The 17,581-nt window shown below is 33.3% G+C and overlaps 1 protein-coding gene across 2 annotated transcripts in view; it reads left to right on the top strand.

Moving 5' to 3' along the window:
* Positions 1 to 17,581, top strand: part of TBCK (TBC1 domain containing kinase) — a 227,695-nt gene that overhangs the window by 63,180 nt on the left and 146,934 nt on the right. For both annotated transcript variants that reach the window (XM_066385886.1, XM_066385885.1), the window contains exons 6-7: positions 8,392 to 8,533; positions 13,331 to 13,391. In XM_066385886.1, coding sequence (XP_066241983.1) covers positions 8,392 to 8,533; positions 13,331 to 13,391 — 203 coding nt within the window. The remainder of the gene's footprint in view (positions 1 to 8,391; positions 8,534 to 13,330; positions 13,392 to 17,581) is intronic.

The following is a 17,581-nucleotide window of genomic DNA, read 5'->3' as shown; positions in this document are numbered from 1 at the left end:
CTTTTTTCCCCAGTTTTGCTTATTGCTAGGCATCCAGTGGGGCTTTCCACCCTGGTGACCTTCTACACCTGGCCCATTGTCCTTGCTGTTTTCATGTCTGACCCCATTAGAACAAAGCTAACATTGAAATAAATGTTTTAGTCATTCTTTCCTTTATTAAGAAAGTATTTATTAAGCACCTTTTTTTCTGGCTGCTGGATATACAAAAAATCAATAAAGAAGGTTTTTATCCTCAAGAGGTTCATGGTTTATTGGGAATTTATTTTTGTTTCGATAGCCTATTTAAAGTTTTCTTCTGCATTTCAAAATTGTAATCATAGAAAACAAATAAGTGTTCTTACAAGCACTAAAGCAATAGCCTACACTCTTTGCTTTAAAAACCTTTTAAATTTAATAAAAGTAAGTTCACAATAAAGCCCAGTATCATCATCATATGTAATAATTACTTTCTGAAGTAGCTTTTACGGAGCTGTAGTAAAGGTGCCTCCTGCTGCTGCTTCATTTTGTTTAAATCAATTTGTGTGAGAGATAACTCCAAAAAGATAACATATACAAGAACTCTTAATTTTTTACCTTTTCCTTAAAGGTGCTTTAGGTTTTAATGAAGAATAGAAAAAAGGAAGTGATTTTTCTTAAAGCACATCAAGCATTTTTGAACTACATTTAAATGCTTGGATAGAATTGGTCTTATGTTGCCATTTGGTCTGGCTTACTTTGAAGTCTTAGACCCAAAGGGTCTGACCAGAAAGTATCAAAGAGCGAAATGTGAAACATTAGCCAGGAAAAATAAAGTGATCAAAAAGCTAAGGCATAAAAGAAAATATTTATACCAGAAGAAGCTTGCATTTGATTCAGAAGACAAATATTAAGGGATAACAAGTAAAATGTTAACATCTGTTCGAAAATATTATAAAGAGTTAGAAAGTGGACGTTCATTTTAGCACGCCAGTAGCTTAATACCTTGTTAAAACTTCAAACAAATGATGAAAGCCACTCAGATTTACCTCATCAGCCATGCAGCAAGGTTCTGGTAATTTTCTTTGACTATTAAATGCTATGTTATAGAAGAGATACTTGTTAAAAGGAGCTAATCTATATTTTAAAAAAAAAACAATTATAGGGCTTGTTTTTATTAATTAATTGAATCAGTCCTTGATTGGGGCAAGGGCCACCTCTATGCTCTGGGGATCATCAGTCAGAGTCGTAGGTTTAATAGTTTACCTGTAGTGTTAGTTGACTTTACTACCCATACTGTTATTTTGGGGGAGTTAGATGTGCTGGAAATCAGGATTAAAATGACAGGTTTCCCTTCTAGACATGTTATGGTAATGATGATAAAAGTACATAACATTGCATTTTTCATTTTTATTAAACATATATATATATATCACTAATATGTATAACAGTTGTTAGATAGGTGTTATTTCTGTTTTACATATTAAGAAACCCAAATCATCTATAGAATATACGCTAAGGCTGAAATTAGAACACAAGTATAATATCAATGTTTCTACTGCACTTCGGCTGTCTCCAGAGATATCCCACATTCATTAACAGAGGAGTGTGAGATCTTAGGATAAAATGATATAATATAAATTTTTGTATGAGAGAAATATATGGACAAAGTAAAAGAAGATAGCAATATCACTCTCATCCTTATATTAAAATGAAAAAATTTAAAAACCTAATTTGCCCATTTGAATTTATACTCCCTGACCTAAATACGTTAATAAGAAGTATTGACAATCATAGAGTGAAGAGTTGGCTGTAGAAAAACAGGAAGAGAAATGTAAGCAATAATTGAGTGCCTCCATTACATATATTGCATAAATGTTACATATACTTAAGTATATTTAGATTAACGCCATTATTTCAGAGTGGCATAATAATCTAAACTCATTAAGTAAAGAAATCTAGATGGTTATTCTCATGACTAAATCTGACTATAAATGAGGTAAGGGTATGCACATATGCAACAGAAGAAAGAATTTCATTCATTTTCCATTTATATTCTGAAGCTATTTTTTTTCCTTTTGTGTCCAGGCAGCAGAATTTATATATAACAATTAACAATGAATGGGTCTGATTCTTACGTGTTGTCTGGTTTTTAAATTGTTATCTGTAAGGCAGTCCTAACTGACATTTTTATAGGAAATATTCTTTTCTTTAAACAAAAATATACTGAGCTTATCTTATATTTCAGTTCCATTGGTAGTTGCTGAGGATTTATATAAATAGAAATGAATGATACATCAGTGTCCTCAAGGAGTTTTTTTAGACAGGAGGGTTAATGTTTGTATATTAATATTATAAACATAAAAAACATAAATGTTGCTTTGGCCATTTGGCTCAGCGGTAAAGCATCGGCCCAGCATGTAGAAGTTCTGGGTTCGATAACCGGTCAGGACACACAGGAGAAGCGACCATCTGCTTTTCCACCCCTCCACCTCCTACATTTCTCTCTTAATCTCTTTCTTCCTCTCCTGCAGCATGACTTGAATGGTCGAGGTAGTTGGCCCCAGGCACTGAGGATGGCTCCAGCTAACATAGCTCAGTTGCTGAGCAATGGAGCAGCAGCCTCAGATGGACATAGCATCTCCTAGTAGGGGGCTTGCGAGGTAGATCCCAGTCAGGGTGCACGCAGGAGTCTGTCTCTCTGTCTCCCTGCCTCTCACTTAATAATAATAATAATAATAATAAAAGATTTTTTTAATTCATAATATTTTCTTACAAATTTCCTTATATTTTTACCATTGAATTTCCTACAAGTAATTTCCCTGTGTTTAGTAAATACAAATATATTTATCTTTAGTGAAATACACTGAAATTAAACTATATCAAATTCTCCTGAAGATAATAAACTAAAATATGGTAAAGTGTTAAGAAAAGAGAGATTTTTTTTGTGACAAAGAAAGAGAGAGAGAGAGGGACAGATAGGGACAGACAGACAGGAAGAGAGAGAGATGAGAAGCATCAGTTCTTTATTGTGGCACCTTAGTTGTTCATTTATTGCTTTCGCATTTGTGCCTTGACTAGGGGGGCTTCAGCAGACAGAATGACCCCTTGCTCAAGCCACTGACCTTGGGTTCAAGCTGGTGAGCTATGCTGAAACCAGATGAGCCCGTGCTCAAGCCAGCGACCTTGGGGTTTCGAACTTGGGTCCTCTGCATCCCAGTTCGACGCTCTATCCACTGTGCCACCGCCTGGTCAGGCTAGAAAAGAGGTTTAAGAAAAAAAGTTTCTGATAGTTGTTAGTTAACCTAACAAAGATATTGGCAGAAAACTCAAGGTGCAAAAGATAAGATATGGTAATAGAAATATAACAGAAAACTAGAGAACATTAAAGACTTCAATAGACTATTTTGCATAACTCTGCAAATTTGAAAACTAGGACGAAATGGTTGATTGGAGAGGAAATACAAATTCCCAAAATTCCCAAAGAGAATTATAGAAGCATAGAACTGTGCACTAAAACCTGTGTAATATCATTAATGAGTGTCACCCCAATGAAGTAAATAAAAAAGAAAGAAGGGAAGTGTAGAAAAAGTTGCCTTTCCCAAGAAAGTTGCCTGGACCAGACTCAGGCAAATTCTACCAAACTTGTAATGAATTATTAAATTCATTGCTGTTTAAATTATAATACTATACATTTCAGGATTTTTTTAAAGGAAAACCTTTTATTATATTTTTAATAAGCAACTGTATTGTTAATCCTAAGACTTTTCAAAGATACCTCATAAAACGTTTAAATACAAATTTTCTTATATTATAATTTTATATTTATTATTATAACAATATTATAATATATGATATGCTATTTTATGATGTCATTATTCACAGATGACTTGGTTATCTTTATAAACTTTATAAACAAAAGAATCCTTCTAATAGTTATTAGAATTAATAAAGGAATAGCAATGTTGCTAGATAGAAAATTAAATAAAGTATTATTTACAAATCAGCCAAAAATCTGAAATATCTAACAAGAATCTAATCAGGTGTATTCAATAACTTTGTGGAAAACACATCATTTTAGAAAGACCAAATAAATATAGACATATCAATGTTCACAGGTTGTTAGTGTCAGTATTGGAAATATATCAATTCTCTCCAACCTGTCTCTACATTATGTAATTTCAGTAAAAATTTTACTGTGTATGTGTGTAAGAGAGAGCGAGAGCAAGAAGGAGGGAACTTGACAAGATAGTTCTAAATGTATATATAAAGAATAAACATCTGAAAAGGGCCTAGACACTCCTGAGAATAAATAAAGGGTATATTTGTGTTGATTGGGCTTGTCTTAGTTTTTTGTTTTTGGTTTTTTTTTTTCATTTTTCCTAAGCTGGAAACGGGGAGGCAGTCAGACAGACTCCCGCATGCGCCCGATCGGGATCCACCCAGCATGCCCACCAGGGGGCAATGCTCTGCCCATCTGGGGCACCGCTCTGTTGCATCCAGAGCCATCCTAACGCCTGAGGCAGAGGCCACAGAGCCATCCCCAGCGCCCGGGCCATCTTTGCTCCAATGGAGCCTTGGCTGCGGGAGGGGAAGAGAGAGACAGAGAGGAAGGAGAGGAGGAGGGGTGGAGAAGCAGATGGGCGCTTCTCCTGTGTGCCCTAGCCGGGAATCGAACCCGGGACTTCTGCACGCCAGGCCGACGCTCTACCACTGAGCCAACCGGACAGGGCCTTGTCTTAGTATTTTTATGAGTAATTATTATAAAATGTTATAGATGTAAAATAGTATAATAATGTTCAGTAATTGAAACAGGGCTCAATTGCTTATTTATGTAGAAATAAAGATAAATTGTACCTTTCATTATATGAAAAAATTCTGGTTGGACTTAAAAACTTAAATATTCAAGGTAAACTATCAAGTGAGAAAAATAATTGGATTTTGGATTATGGGCACACAACACATTCAACAATTCAAATGCTATAGAGATGTTACCTGAAACCTATGTACTTTATTGATCATTGTCACCCCCATTAAATTTAATTTCAAAAATCAAAAAACTATCAAACTTTCAGAAAATAACAAATAATTTTGACAAGATAAAAAATCACTAATTATGAGAGAAAAGATTAATGAATTAGAGAGATTAAGGACTTCTAATTCATAAACAAATACATTAAAAAGAATGAAAAAACAAGCCAGAAAATGGTAGAAAGTATTTTAAGTCATAATTGCTGAAAAAAGGGACTAATACACAGAATTATAAAGAACTCTTTCAAAACAGTAGTAGGAATATCAATAACTATGCAGAACAGGGTTAACCTAGTAGGCATGAGATGGCTATCCTTAGAAACTAAGCCCTTCTTGCATAGTTGACCCTTGGCTAGCACCTGGGAACTTTGATTTACAAAGTGTTTGATCCCATGGTTTTCTAATAGATAGGCTTATTTCTTTGTGTAAAGAACATGGTGTATGTAGAATACTGTCTTTCCATCCAGGGGTCTTGAATTTTGATGTATGCTAAACTAAAGATGCCTATATTACCAGTTAACAATAAAAACCTTGGGCACTGAATCTTTAATGAGCTTCCTTGACCAGAAGCATAGCCTGCATGTTTCTACATTTTAGTTTCTGAAGAAAAGTGTGTTCTACTATGTGAACCCTGATAGGGACAGAATATAAGGAAGACTACATATAGATTCCTCCAGATTTTCTCTATGTCTTTTTTCCTTGTAATTCAGTTATATATCCTTTGTCACTGTAATAAGACTTGGCTATGAGTACATCTATATGCTGAGTTCTATGAGTCCTAGTGAATTTCTAAATGTGGGAGTGATCTTGGGTACCCCAGCACAACAATTTACCAGAGAAATAGATAAAATACCTACAGGGTATTACGCCAAGTGAAACAAATCAGTCAAGAAAAGACAAATACCGGCCCTGGCCAGTTGGCTCAGCGGATAGAGCATTGGACTGACACGCAGATGTCTCAGTTCCATCCCTGGTCAGGGAACACACACTATCTGCTTCTTTTCCCCTTTTCTTCTCTCATAGCCATTGATTCAAGCATTGACCCCAGGTGCTGAGGGTACCTCAGTTGATCCAAGTGTCAGCCTCAGGCACTAAAAATAGTTCAGTTGAATTGAGCATCTGCTCCAGAAGGGGGTTTCTGGGTGGATCCTGGTCGAGGCACATGCAGGAGTCTCTCCCCTCCTCTTACTTAAAACAAACAAAAAGAAAAGATAAATACCATGTGATTTCACTTCTGTGTGGAATCTAAAGAACAAAATAAACAAACAGACAAAATTGAAAGAGTCACAGACACACAGAACAGACTGGTTGCCAGAGTAGAGAGAGTTTGGGGGACTGAGTGAAAAAAGTGAGGGATTTTTAAAATCTTTTTAATAATTTTAATTTATTGTGTTAACATGGATTCAAGTGTCTCACTTCCTCACCTCCACCCCCTTGTCTCCCATTTGCTACCTCCCCATAACTCTTTCCCCTCTTCCCTCTGGGATTTGCAGTCCTGTTATCTATATCTGTGTGTTATGTATATATAATTTCACTAATCCCTTTACCTTCTCTGATCCCATCCCCTTATCCCCCTTCCCTCTGACCACTGTCCCTCTGGTCCATGTGACCCTGCCTCTGCCTCTATTCTGTTCCTCAGTTCACTTTGTTCATTAGATTCCACATATAAGTGAGATCATATGATATTTGTCTTTCTCTGCCTGGCTTATTTCACTTAGCATAATAATCTCCAGGTTCAAAAATGCCATTGTAAAAGGTAAGATTTCCTTCTTTTTCACGGCCATGTAGTATTTCATTGTGTATATGTATTCCAAGTGAGAGATTATTAAGAAGTACAAATTGGTACTTAAAAATAGTCACATGAACATAAAGTGCAGCATAGAGAATATAGTCTATAATATTGTAATAACTATGTATGATGCCAGATGGGTACTGGAAATATCTAACCACTGTGCTATACCCTCGAAACTAATACAAAATAATATTGAATGTAAAAAATAAATAAAAAGACTTGAACAGGCATGTTACACAATAGCAACCTAAATATCTAATAACCATGAAAACATGCCTGTCTTTTTAATTGTCTAGGAAATACAAATTACAACCACACTGATATATAGATCTCAGCAACCAAATTATCAAACATTAGAAAGTCTGTCACTAGCAAGTACTGGAGAAGAATTAAAGCATGGGAATTGCCATACACTGCTAGTGGGAATATAGGTTGGTACAATATCTTTCAAAAAACCTTTGTTGTGATATCATACAGTTAAAAGTGCACAAGTTCTATGCCTTTGAAATTTAATCCTTGGTTTATACCCTTGGGGAAACTTTTGCAGATGTACACTGTACATAATATTCTGAGCAACACTGTTCATATTATTTAAAAAGTAGCAACCATTGACATTAAAATGTATACATAAAATATAAGTAAAATTAATGACTTAATGCAGCAATATGGATGACTTTCAATAAATAATATTGATTGAAAAAGCAAATGATAAAAGAATACTGAAAAAAAAATATAAAATTCAGAAGTGTGTCTGACTAAACAATGTACTTTTTAGGGATACAAATATCTAGTAAAACTGTAAAGAAATGTAAGAGAATTACAAACACAAAAATTCCAAATATCTGTTCATTTTGGGGGAGACACGAGCAGAAGCAGAGATGGACCTTTAGTGATAATAAGATGTTCTTTTCTTAAACTGCTTGGTAAGTGCACAAATGTTCATAGGAGTTTTATTCTTTATACCATATTCATACTTAAATAGAAATTTTTAAGAAAAGTTGTTATGTTGGTGTAAGGAGAAATAGTAACTCATGTATTGATTATGAGAATATGAATTGACACAAACCTGAAAGAGCAACTTAGAGACATATATGTCAAAAATTTAAATGCACACACTTTATGACTTTGTAGTGCCATGTCTAGAAATTTGTCTGTCATCTCTATATACATTTGTGAAAAATGAAATATTATAATCATTTTAGCATTGTTTATAGAACAGAACTTCCAAAATGCTCTTCATCAGAGTTTGGACAAATAATGTACATTAATTAATACAATAAAATTATTGACAGTTTCCAGAAAGAATGAAGCAAATCTATACTTCTTGTAGAATGATTTCTAAAATATACTTTAAGTGAATAAAAAGGGGTGCAGAGTAATGTGCACAGAATTTTGCATTTGGGGAAGTGCTGATGGGGTGGTCAGATTTACACTCATAACTATGTATGAGTGACTGAGTACAGAGAGGGAGAGGCTTTGTTTTTAATTTATATATTTTTATAGTATTTTTACATTCCTACTATTCAAAATAATTTTTTCAAAGATAAAATGTTCTACGTCTTTCCACCTTTGTAATTCATAGTAATTATTTTTTTTTAAATATATGATTATAGGTATCCATCATACTTGGCACCGGAAGTAATTGCACAAGGTATTTCCAAAACCACTGATCATGTGCCAAGTGGAAAACCATTGCCTTCTGGCCCCAAATCAGATGTATGGTCCCTAGGAATCATTTTATTTGAGCTTTGTGTGGTATGTATAAAGAAATAGTAAATTAATAAAAAGAGATTGTATTTTTATTCGAGTAATATTTTGGATAGAAAAACTATTTATTAATGTTTATGCTTAGCAAATTGGCTAGATATGAGAAGTGGCTTAATTAATTCTCAATTTGACTTTTAAGAAAATCCTATTTGACAATGAATTTGCCCATGAACTTGGTAGCTCAAGAAATGTTTACACTTTTACTAATTGTAAATGTAAATTATACTAAGTGTAAATACCATTTTGGCATCTCTAGAAATTTTTACTTATATTAAGCATAAAAAATTTACACTGTGCTAAGTGTTAAAAATTAAACATTTTTAGAAATGTTTACATTAAACTGCTTATATGAGTTGATATATTCATGCTCTCTTCCAATACCTTTTCCTTACCTGTTCACTTATATTTCCTGTAAGACTCACTTTGTATGTTTGCTTTTTATAAGGCCTTTCCCAGATAGCCTCTATATCTATTAGGATTAAGACTAAACTGCTATTAAAAACAAAGGAATTAAAATTTTAGTAGCTTAAAAAAACATAGAGGTTTTTCTCCCTTGTGTAACATTCCAGCAGGGATAGAGTGGGCTTTATTCTACAAGGTCATACAGAAACTTATGCTATCAAGAATGGCTCCACCGTTCTTAGCATCTGGATTCCAAAGTTCTCTCTCTCTCTCTCTCTCTCTCTCTTTTTCTTTCTCTTTCTCTCTCTCTCTGGTGTTTTTTTAATTGATTTTAGAGAGGAAGGGGGGAGAGAGAGAAACATCTATTTGTTACTATACTTATTCATGCATTCGTTGGTTGATTCTTGTTTGTGCCCTGATGTGGAGTTCGAACCCACAACCTTGGCATGTCAGGACTACACTCCACGCAACTGAGCTACCTGGCCAGGGCTCCACAGTTCTCTCTTTATCATCTTTTTTTTTTTTTTTTAGCCGTAGGAAATGAGAGGCATGATTTCATGGTAATTATTTAAGAATATAATCTAAAAGTTGCAGTTATCAATTCTAGTGGTAATTCACTCATGTTGCCACATATATAGATACAAGGGAGACTAGGAACTATTTTCTTCAGCTGGACACCTAAATACTGAGGAAGAAGTTGAGAATAGATTTTTAGGGGTAACTAACAATCTGTCATGTCTAAGATGAGAATACTGTAGTTTTGGAGGAAGAACTAACAATCTGTTGATTTTACCTTCAAATATCTGCCAACCTTAGGTTTCTGTCCTCTTTGTTTTTCTCTTTTATTATAGCATTTGTCAAATTTGTATACTTTACTTGGACTATGAGGTCTTTTGAGGCAGAATTTTTTATTGTTTATCTATTATTTCTGTCTTCCAAGGGATTTTCAAATTTTTTTGAAAATATTTTATATTAAGTCATTAATTTTTACAATAAGAATTAGACTGACATTTTTCTCATTTTATGTATTTAATGATTTAACAGCAGACCTAGTAAAGCATAATAGTTAATAGATACGGGTCTGCAGTCAGAGAGAACTGCCGCAAAGTATGGCTGTGTGACTTAGGGTAGCTAACTTAAACTTCTCACAGCCTGGGTTCCACTTCCATAAATAACAATGGTATCTATGTTGTAAAATTGTTGGAAAAATTAAGTGAAATAATGTATATAGAGTACTTAATACAGGGTGTTGCATAGTGAACAGTCAATAAATGTTAGCATTTACTATTAATATTAAAATATGCATAACATTTGTTTACATACTAACACTGCCTATTCTAAGGAAAAATGTCAGATTTTCTGATTCTTTGCTCTCCTTTGTTTAGATCATCTTTCTTTTCATTGGTATAAAATAATAGTAAATCTCACTGTTATTTGAAATCATAAACAAAATGAAAAATTTTGTTGGAATGTGAAAGTGAAGTATGCCTAAGTGCGAATGTGAAGTGTACAACTTTTTCTTTTTACTACCATCATTTATATCTAAAATTTTAACTACTGATCTGGGTGTCTCATATGAGTAAGTGTAGTCAACAAAGGTTCATGAGTATCTAATGCATGTATAGCATCACAACACATGTAACAAGGAATAAACGTTAAAACATTATGAAGGAGATTATAAATTCAAATTTATAAACTTTGAGGATAAATACAAAGAGTTATATGAATACCAAGAAAGGAAATACTAATTTTATCAATGGACTTGATGGCATTTTAAATGGTACTCAAAGTATAAACAGTCTAAAGAGTTTAATTTAAAGATAGCAAACTAAACATAAACTTAAATCTTCTTCTGCCTCATCAAGCCCTTATATTTGATCCAAAATATTAAGATATAAATTAATAGCTTGCCAACAACTAACAAAGGGAACTTTTGGTATTAGAAATTCTGAGGAAATAGATGAGAAGCTATACCAAGACCATTTTGCTAGGAATTTCTTGCCATATCACCAGAAAGTTACTACAGCCCTCTGTTACTCAGAAGTTTTCATAATCCAAAAGATGTATAGCATTCTGTTAAAACATGAGTTGAGTATATTTCTAAAAAATACCAAACATGTAAAGATGACCTCTAGAAGTGAAAACAACAAACAGAAGAATTTACACCATTGAGGAGACTTTAAATGTATGTGTTAAGAGATAAAGAAAACAATTTTATTAGTGAAACAATTATGTATAGTATAAAGAACTAAATAGGTGAACCATAGGAAATTAGATAGATTGAATGTACAAGATAAAATTGAGTAATTCTCCCAGAATGTGACAAAGAGATTGAAACGATAAGAGATAATTGAGGAGATAGGAAAGATAGATTCAAATGTTTTAATATCAGTCTTAAGGTAACATTAGAAGTAGAGAGTCAAGACTGGTTTGAAAGAACCCACAATTACTACCTTGCAAGGCAAATGAAAAAAATAAAAACATTCAAACAATAACAAATACCTAGAAATTTTATACTAAACTTTTAGGAGATAACCAATAATAAAATAATACATAACATTTAATGAGCACTTTTCAAGAGCCAGGTATTCTAATCTCTTTACATCTATTATTTTAATCAGTTCTCACACCAGTCTTATTAAGTTTGTTTTGTTTTTTGTTTTTACTTTACAGATTAGGAAATTGAGGTACAGAAAAGTTAAGCAACCTGTCGTAGTTATATAACAGTATGTAGTTGAGCAGATTTGTACCCATCAATCTGCATCCACAGGTGGTACTCTTAACCAAAACACTAAACTGCTCTGATATCTTGATCAGTGTTGATGAGAAAATCTTAAAACCTGCCAGAGAAAACAGGCATATACAAAGAGTGAAAATTAGATTGGCACTTAAATTCTTACCAGTGTGGTACAATGCCATCAAAGTGCTGAGAGAAAGTAATTTAGGAATTCTTAAGCACACAAAATTAACATTCAGGTAAAAATGAGATAATGGATATATAGAATTTTGATAGACACGAAGAAAAATTTACTGGTAGGGAAATAACATGACTCAAGCCTATAGGTCTGAATATAGGCAGTGTGTTCACTGTATTACAAGTAATCAAATTTAACTGCAATGTGTGTGTGTGTTGTATTCATCACATGATAAATAGTAAGCATTTAGACTGAAAAGATGTATTAGAGGCATATTTTAGGAGACTTTGAATGTTAAATTGAGAAGTTTATATTTAGTTATTTAAGAAATGGGGGCCATTTAAAGATTTAAAACAAGGTATTGATAAAATAAAAAGTTTTAGGATATAATATAATTTTTCAAAGAGTACAATTTTTAGGTGGTTAATATGATATGTAAGGAATTGTGAAGAGAGAGGAATGGTAACTTTTTTCAATCATTTCTCCACCTGTATTTCTAATTTCATAAGTCTGAGAAAGTTTTATCCTTTTTCTTAAAATTGGAGTCTCATTTTTTTCAATATGAAAATTCTGCTCTCTCTTCCTAAACTTTCGTATTCTAAATCTGTTTGAAGGATCATATAAGTTTAAATTGTTTGTAATAAGAGAAACATAGAAGTCAGCATTTATGAAGTACTTTCTATGTGCAAAATATGCTAAGCATTTTAATACAATACATAACCCTACAGCAAATATAGTAAATATTCCATTTTTATATAAAAGGAAAGTGAGGCTTAAGGCAATTAAGTAATTTGTCCATTATATAACTGGTGGTAGAAAGTTACATTTGACACACACAGTTGCACAGCACATAATTAGTCACTGAAGTTGTAAGTGTTTGATTCCAGACTTCATTTCAGGGAGCCCCCCTGAAGATGACTAACCTAAAGAAACAATTAAAATATAATGTATGTGTCTTTAAATAAATACATCAATTGTTCTGGGAGTACAAAAGATAGCAGTCTTAGTCATTGTGAGAGAAGGTAGTGTCAAGGAATGTTTCTTAATAGAAAAAACAGACTGCCTGGATCATACTATAGAAGTAAAAATTAGTTGGATAGATGAAAGGATAATCTGAATCTTTTCCAGAAGTAATCTTAGACTCGAAGTAAAGACTCCTGGTAGCCTGGAATCCATCTAGACATTCAGGTATTGTGAGTCTCAAAAATGAACAGTGCTTGGGAATCAAACTAAAGTGTAATTAATGATCCTTAGATTTATAAAATGTTTAAATGCTCATGTTACGCAACATTTTTAAAAAACATTGTATAACCAATAATTTTTCCTTAATGGAACTAACTTTAAAAATCTAGTAAAACCTCTGAAAAGAAATAGAAGTACCTGTTAAAATTATTTTTAGCTCTGAAAAAAAAGACATCTATAGAAAAAAGGTGAAAATATTTACATAAATTCTTTTTACATTTGATAGGGAAGAAAATTATTTCAGAGCTTGGATATTGCTGAAAGACTAAAATTTTTGCTTACGTTGGGTAAGTGTCATGCAATTTATCTTTTAAATATAAATGTAATCTTTAGTGACTTAGTAATTGTACACACTGATGATGTGTTTGTCTAAAATAGTGAATACACTGAAGTATCCTCACTTTCTTCAATTTTCTAATGATCTGTGGTAAACATTAGCAGGACTACTTAAGAAGTGCCTTCTGAAGAATTATGGTAGAATTTTCCTTACTCACTAAGAAATTATAACATGGATGGATAGAAAATTGTTTTCATGATCTAGGCAAGTAACTAACATGTTAAATCAAAATATGAGAATATATTCTACTTCTCTGTAGCAGTTTACTGTCAGATAATATATAAACTTTGAGATTTCTATTTGATGACTCATGTGAATAATGACTCAGAAAAAAAGTTTATTTTTCCATATAACAAAGTCATATATTTTACAGGTATATTAGCTCCAAATATTTGCAATTCAAATTTATAAAAATTTGTGTAATCTACTGTAGAGGGGAATAAATTAACCATGTGTGATAAGAAAAAAAAGGACAGAAAAACAGTGATAGAGCACTTTAAGAGTGACAGATTGGTGTACAGGTTAATATGATTTATAAATAATGTATGGAATATTATTATTGTTAAATAATAATGAATTATAAATAAATTTGCATAAAACTTTACTATATCAACCACATTTAATTATTTTATAGTTTTATTTAGACAATTAGTTTTAACAGGTTAACATTGGTCAACTAGAGCACATAGATTTAGAGAAAACATCTCCAGATCATTTTGACATTTGATTATATTGTATACCCATCACCCAAAATCAAATCGTCCTCCTTCACCCTCCATTTGGTTTTCTTTGTGTTCCTCCTCTCCCACCAGCCCCTCCCTCTCCTCCCTTCCCCTCCCCCTGGTAGCCACTGCACTCTTATCTATATCCATGAGTCTCAATTTCATGTCCCACCTGTGTATGGAATCATACAGTTCTTAGTTTTTTATGATTTACTCATTTCACTCACTGTAATGTTATCAAGGTTCATTCACATTGTTATAGATTTTCCTATGTCATCATTTCTTATGGTTGAATAGTATTCCGTAATATATATAGACCACATTTTCTTTATCCAATCTTCTATAGAAGGGCTTTTTGGTTGTTTCCATGTCTTGGACACCATGAACAATGCTGCAATGAACATGGGGCTGCATGTGTATTTACATACCAATGATTTTGAGTTTTGGGGTATATACCCAGTAGAGGGATTGCTGGAACATATGGTAGTTCTATTCTTTTCTTATTTGTTACTTTGTTTTTTGTACCCCTCTAAAGCTAGAAACAGGGAAGCAGTCAGACAGATTCCCGCAAATGCCCACTGGGATCCACCCAGATGCCTACCAGGGGGCGACCCTCCACCCATCCAGGGCGTCGCCTGGTTGAGGCTGGAGCCATTCTAGCACCTGAGGTAGAGGCCATGGAGCCATCCTCAGTGCCCAGGCCAACCTTTTGCTCCAATGGAGCCTTGGTTATGGGAGGGGAAGAGAGAGATAGAGGGGAAAAAGACGAGGAAGGGTAGAGAAGCAGATGGGCACTTCTCCTGTGTGCCTTGACCGGGAATCGAACCTGGGACCCCCAAACGCCAGGCCAACGCTGTACCGCTGAACCAACCAGCCAGGGCCAATAGTTCTAGTCTTAATTTTTGGAGGAACCACCATACTTTCTTCCATAATGGTTTTACATTTTACATTGCCATCAACAGTGAATGAGGGTTCCTTTTTCTCCACAGCCTCTCCAACACTTGTTGTTACCTGTCTTGTGATAAGGCAAATCTAACAGGTGTGAGGGGGTATCTCATTGTAGTTTTGATTTGCATTTCTCTAACAACTAGTGAAGATGAGCATCTTTTCATATATCTATTGGCCATTTGTATTTCTTTTTGGGAGAAGTGTCTGCTCATGTCCTCTTCCCATTTTTTTATTGGATTGCTTGCTTATTTGTTGTTGAGTTTTGTGAGTTCTTTATATATTTTGGATATTAGCTCCTTATCTGAACTGTTGTTCAAAAATATCATCTCCCATTTAGTTGGCTGTCTGGTTTTTTTGTTGTCAGTTTCTTTTGCTGTGCAAAAGCTTCTTAGTCTGTTGTAGTCCCACTCATTTATCTTTGCCTTTATTTTCCTTGTCTTTGGAGACAAATTCATAAAATGTTCTCTATGGCCAAGGTCCATGAGTTTAGTACCTATGTTTTCTTCTATGTATTTTATTGTTTCAGATTTTATATTTAGGTCTTTGATTCATTTAGAATTAAGTTTTGTACAAGGAGACAAACCGTAGTCAAGTTTCATTCTTTTGCATGTGGCTTTCCAGTTTTCTAAGCACCATTTATTGAAGAGACTTTCTTTTCTCCATTGTGTGTTTTTGGTTCCTTTATCGAAGATGATGTGACCATATATATGGTTTTATTTCTGGGCTCTCTATTCTGTTCCATTGGTTGAATGTCTATTTTTCTGCCAATATCATGCTGTTTTGATTATTGTGGTTCTATAATATAATTTGAAGTCAGATATAGTAAGACCCCCAGCTTTGTTTGTTTTTTTTTCCCTTAGGATTACTTTGGCTATTCAGGGTTTTTTATGTTTCCATTTAAACCTGATGACTTTTTGTTCCATTTCTTTAAAAAATGACACTGGACTTTTGATTGAAATTGCATTATATTTTTATATTGCTTTGGGTAATATGGTCATGGATATGGATCCACTGGATCCACATGGATCCCAGTGGTCATTTAACTATATTTATTCTTCCTGTCCAAGAACAAGGAATATTTTTTCATCTCATTGTGTCTTTTTCTATTTCCTTTAACAATGCTTTGTAGTTTTCATTATATATGTCCTTTACATTCTTTGTTACGTTTATTCCTAGTTATTTTATTTTTTTTGTTGCAACCATAAAAGGGAATATTTTTTTGAGTTCATTTTCTGAAGTTTCATTGTTGGCATATAAGAAAGCAATAGAATTGTGTATATTAATTTTGTATCCTGAGATCTTACTGTATTGGTTTGTTGTTTCTAATAGTCTTTCTGTGGAGTCTTTCGGGTTTTCTATATACAGGATCATATCATCTACAAAAAGTGAAACTTTTACTTCTTCTTTCTCAATATGAATGCCTTTTATTTCTTTCTCTTGTCTGTTTGCTCTGGCTAGAACTTCCAGCACTATATTCTATAGGAGTGGAGAGAGTAAGCAACCTTGTCTTGTTCCTGATTTTAGAGGAAAAGATTTCAGACTTTTGCCATTTAATATGATGTTAGCTGATGGTTTGTCATATATGGCCTTTTTATGTTGAGATACTTTCCTTCTATACTCATTTTGTTGAGTGTTTTAAACATAAAATGATGTATTTTATCGAATGCCTTTTCTGTATCTATTAATAGGGTCATATAGTTTTTGTTACTTGTTTTGTTGATATTGTGTATTACATTGTTTTACGTATGTTGGACCATTCTTGTGATTCTGGGATGAATCCTACTTGATCATGGTAAATTATTTTTTTAATGTGTTGTTGTATTTGGTTTGCTAATATTTTGTTTAGGATTTTTACATCTGTATTAATTAGAGATATTGGTCTATAGTTTTTTTTTTTCTTTTGTCCTTGCCAGATTTTAGTACGTGGGTTATGTTGGCCTCATAAAATGTGTTTGGAAGTATTGCTTCTTCTTCAGTTTTGTGGAAGACTTTGAGTAGGATAGAAGCCAAATCTTTTTTGAATGTTTGATAGAATTCACTAGTATAGCCGTCTAGCCCTGAACTTTTATTTTTTGGGAAGTTTTTGATAGTTGTTTCTATTTCCTCCCTGCTTATAGGGTTGTTTAGGCTTTCTACTTCTTCATCATTCAGTCTAGGAAGATTATATTTTTCTAGGAATTTATTCTTTTCTTCTAGATTGTTAAATTTGGTGGCATGTAGTTTTTCATAGTATTCTACAATAATTCTTTGTATATCTATGATATCTGTGGTGATTTCTCCTCTTTCATTTTGGATTTTGTTTATATAGGTCCTTTCTCTTCTTTCCTTACTGAGTCTTGCCAAGGGTTTGTCGATTTTGTTGATCTTTTCAAAGAACCAACTCCTTGTTTTATTGATTCTTTCTATAGTTTTTCTGTCCTCTATTTCATTTATTTCTGCTCTTATTTTTATTATTTCCTTTCTTCTGCTG

Source organism: Saccopteryx leptura, chromosome 5 (assembly GCF_036850995.1).
Source record: "Saccopteryx leptura isolate mSacLep1 chromosome 5, mSacLep1_pri_phased_curated, whole genome shotgun sequence".
Taxonomy (NCBI): Eukaryota; Metazoa; Chordata; class Mammalia; order Chiroptera; family Emballonuridae; genus Saccopteryx; species Saccopteryx leptura.
This window is presented reverse-complemented; position numbering and strand designations above follow the sequence as displayed.